The 4217-nt window shown below is 39.6% G+C and overlaps 1 protein-coding gene across 1 annotated transcript in view; it reads right to left on the reverse strand.

Annotated features, from left to right (window-relative positions):
* FBXO28 (F-box protein 28) overlaps nucleotides 1–4217 on the reverse strand; it is a 53201-nt gene that overhangs the window by 47838 nt on the left and 1146 nt on the right. The window contains exon 2 of the mRNA XM_012000983.1: nucleotides 1941–1975. Within this exon, the coding sequence (XP_011856373.1) occupies nucleotides 1941–1975 (35 nt within the window). The remainder of the gene's footprint in view (nucleotides 1–1940; nucleotides 1976–4217) is intronic.

The following is a 4217-nucleotide window of genomic DNA, read 5'->3' on the forward strand; positions in this document are numbered from 1 at the left end:
AAAAGGTACTAAAACTAGGAGGTAAACGTGATGAGGAACGTGATATTTACATTGTCTCAAAATAACTCCCCATAAATTATATATTATTTACAAAGATTAAAAGAAATAGTTTACAAGGCCGGGTGTGGTGACTCATGCCTGTAATCCAGCACTTTCTAAAGCTGAAGCAGGAGAATCACTTTAACCCAGGAGTTGGAGACCAGCCTGGGCAACATGGAGAAACCCCATCTCTATAAAAAAAAATACAAAAAATTCGCCAAATGTGGTGGCAGCACCTGTGGTCCCAGCTATTCGGGAGGCTGAGATGGGAGGATTGCTTGAGTCACAGAAGTTCGAGGCTGCAGTGAACTGTCAGCCCACCGCTGCACTCCAGCCTGGGCAACAGAGCGAGACTCTGTCTCAAAAAAAAAAAAAGAAAGTTTACAATAGAGAAATTTGGTGGACACCATCATAACCAAATCATCGAGACTAACATCACAGTTATAGGAGAAGCCAATATCATATGCCTGTTTATATGATACCCTGAGAAGGACACAGCATAATGTAGTATTCATGAAAAAAAACCACTTGAGTTGTGTTTGTAGACATCGCTAGATGACTGGCCCATAAATTATTCAAAAGTATTAACGTTACGAAAGACAAAGACTAAGGGTTTGTGGCAGATTAAAGGAGACTAAAGAGACATGACAACTAAATCTATGGGTGGTCCTGGATGGGATCCTGGATTAAGGGAGAAATAACTATGATGAACATTATTGTAACAACTGGCAAAATTTAAAAATGGACAGTATATTAGATGATATTGTAATCATATTAAATTTTTCAATTTGGATAATTGTATTATGGTCATATAAGACAATGTCTTTGTCTTTAGGAAATACACGTTGAAGGATAAGCATGCTTTGTATTATTTTCCTTCGTTTATTTATTTATTTATTTATTTATTTATTTTTTGAGATGGAGTCTGGCTTTGTCACCCAGGCTAGAGTGCAGTGGTGCAATGCAGCTCAGTGCAAACTCCGCCTCCTGTGTTCAAGGGATTCTCCTGCCTCAGCCTCCCGAGTAGCTAATTTTTGTATTTTTAGTAGAGGCGAGGTTTCACCATCTTAGCCAGGCTGGTCTCGAACTCCTGACCTCGTGATCCACCCGCCTCAGCTTCCCAAAGTGCTGGGATTACAGGTGTGAGCCACGGCACCCGGCTACATGCTTTGTATTATTACACTTTGCTTTCTTGTGCTTCTCAGATATTGCGTTTTAAAAAATGAATTGAAGATTTGTGTCAATCCTTGAGCAAGTCTCTTGGTGCCATTTTTCCAACAGCATGTATTCACCTTGTTTCTTTCTGTCACATTTTGATAATTCCTATGATATTTCAAACTTTTTTGTTATTGTTACATCTGTTATGGTGAGCTGTGATCAGTAATTTTTGTTTGTTGAGGCAGCATCTCACTGTGTCACCCAGACTGGAGTGCAATGACAGGATGATGGCTCACTGCAGCCTCCACCGCCTGGGTTCAAGCAATCCCCCAACCCTGGCCTCCTGAGTAGCTGGGACTAGAGGTGTGTGCCACCACGCCTGGCTAATTTTTGTATTTTTTTGTAGAAACAGGATTTTGCCATATTGCCCAGGCTGGTCTTGAACTTCTGTGCTCAAGCAGTCTCCTTGCTTTGGCCTCCCAAAGTGTTGAGATTACAAGAGTGAGCCACCATGCCCGGCAGATCAGTAATCTTTATGTTACTATTGTAATTGTTTTGGGGTGCCACCAATCATGCCCATATAAGATGGCAAATTTAATCAATACATGTAGGTGTTCTGACTGGTTGCTGTTTCCCCATCTCTCTTCCTCTCCTGCAGCTATGGTGGAAATAGCGAGAGAACTGAAATTAGAAGTGAAGCCTGAAAATGTGACTAAACTGTTGCTGCAATCTCATGATAAAACTTGAATAGAGGCTGGGTGCGGTGGCTCATGCCTGTAATCCCAGCACTTTGGGAGGCCGAGGTGGGTGGATCACCTGAGGTCAGGAGTTCGAGACCAGCCTGGCCAATGTGGCAAAATCTCATCTCTACTAAAAATACAAAAATTAGCTGGGTGTGGTGGCATGCGTCTGTAATCCCAGCTACTCAGGAGGCTGAGGCAGGAGAATTGTTGGAACCTGGGAGGCAGAGGTTGCGGTGAGCTGAGATTGTGCCACTGCACTTCAGCCTGGGCAACAAAAGCGAGATTCCAACTCAAAAAAGAAAAAAAAAAAGAAAAAAAGCCAAACTTGAATGGATTGAATGGATGAGGAGTTGCTTCCTATGAATGAGCAAAGCAATTGATTTCTTGAGGTGGAATCTGCTCCTAGTGAAGATGCTGTGATCATTATTAAAAGACAACAAAGGATTTAGAATATTACATAAACTTAGTTCATAAAGCAATAGCAGAGTTTGAGAAGATTGACTCCAGTTTTGAAAAAAAGTTCTACTGTGGCAAGATGTTATCAAACAGCATCATATGCTATGGAAAAATCTTTGTGAAAGAGTCGATCAGTGTGTCAAACTTCATTGCTGTCTTACTTTAGAAAATTGCCGCAGTCACCCTAACCTTCAGTAACTACCATCCTGTTCGATCAGCAACTGTTAAATTGCGGTAAGACCCTCTACCAGCAAAAAGATTATGACTCGCCAAAGGCTCAGATGATTAGCATTTTTTAGCAATAAAATATTTTAAAATTAAGGTATATCTTTTTTTAGACATAATGCTATTGCACACTCAACAGACTACAGTTTTATATAAACATAACTTTTATATGCACTGGGAACCAAAACTTTTGTGTCACTGGGTTTATTGCACTACTTTATTGTGGTGGTCTGTGTGGTCTCTCAATATCTCAGAGGTATTTCCCTATTTAGGGGTAGAGGGAAATGATGCCTCAAATTACTTTCAAATGGTTCAAGTAACTAGATAATGAGATTAATATAGCAAATACAACAAGTGTTATTAATTGATGGATTTGGTTGAAGAGTATACCAGAGTCTTCCTTGTACTATCTTGTAATTATTTCAGAATAAAAAAATTTAAAGGTTGCCTAAATTTTTCATATCTTTGTATACTTATAATATCCTATGACAAAGATAAAGGTATACAAATCACTGTTTTTTGTTTTTTGTTTTTTGTTTTAGACAGGGTCTCACTGTGTTACCCAGGCTGTGGTGCAGTGGCATGATCATAGCTTACTGCAGCCTTGACCTCCTGGGCTCAAACGATGTTCCTACCTCAGCCTACCAAGTAGGGACTACAGGTGTGCACCACCATGCCTGGCTACTTTTTAAATTTTTTGCAGAGATGAGGTCTTACTATATTGTCCAGACTGGTATTGAACTCCTGTGCTCAAGCAATCTTCTCACCTCAGCCTCCCAAAGTGCTGGGATACAGGCCTGAGCCACCATGCCTGGCAAATCATTAAATTTTGAAGCTTTCTGCTCCCTAGTGCTTGGTCTTATTCTTAAAGCTTCCAATATGTCCTTTCTTTTGTAGCTTTCTTTTGGAATCTAATTTTTGCACAGTAGATGTGGAAACTGCAGAAAAAACTAAATATGACTAAAGGTTAAGGGAAGTGGGGGCAACTGAAGCGAAGAAATTAATTGGTGGTGTTGAGCTTGTCAGAATTGACATCATTTCCCCATTCACTTGGCATGTGAACAATTATCTTTTTACCTATGATTGTTGCAAAAGTTTTGAAGTTGTTCTTTTGATTCTCCTACTTCGGGGTTGTTTAGCATTAAACATACGGTTTATGCTTGACTCTTTCTGACATGTTTGCATATTTATAATATGTTAGTTTTATCTCCACTAATAGATTGTAATTTTACTTTTCTTCTACAATATTGCTGTCTCTTCATGGAACCTATTACAACTTAGTCTTAATTAAATTCATTTTCTATCTTTTTAATTAAAATTAGATGGCTTCTTGATAGGTAAGATTGAAATATAATTTTTGTAAATAGAATCATGCTTTAAATTCATTATGGAAATTCATTTAAAGGAAACCTGTAGAAAATCCTTTAAATATGAATCATCGGCCGGGTGCGGTGGCTCAAGCCTGTAATCCCAGCACTTTGGGAGGCCGAGGCGGGTGGATCACGAGTTCAGGAGATCGAGACCATCCTGGCTAACATGGTGAAACCCCATCTCTACTAAAAAATACAAAACAACTAGCCGGGTGTGGTGGCGGGC

The sequence above is a fragment of the Mandrillus leucophaeus genome, unplaced genomic scaffold (assembly GCF_000951045.1).
Source record: "Mandrillus leucophaeus isolate KB7577 unplaced genomic scaffold, Mleu.le_1.0 Scaffold645, whole genome shotgun sequence".
Lineage (NCBI taxonomy): Eukaryota > Metazoa > Chordata > Mammalia > Primates > Cercopithecidae > Mandrillus > Mandrillus leucophaeus.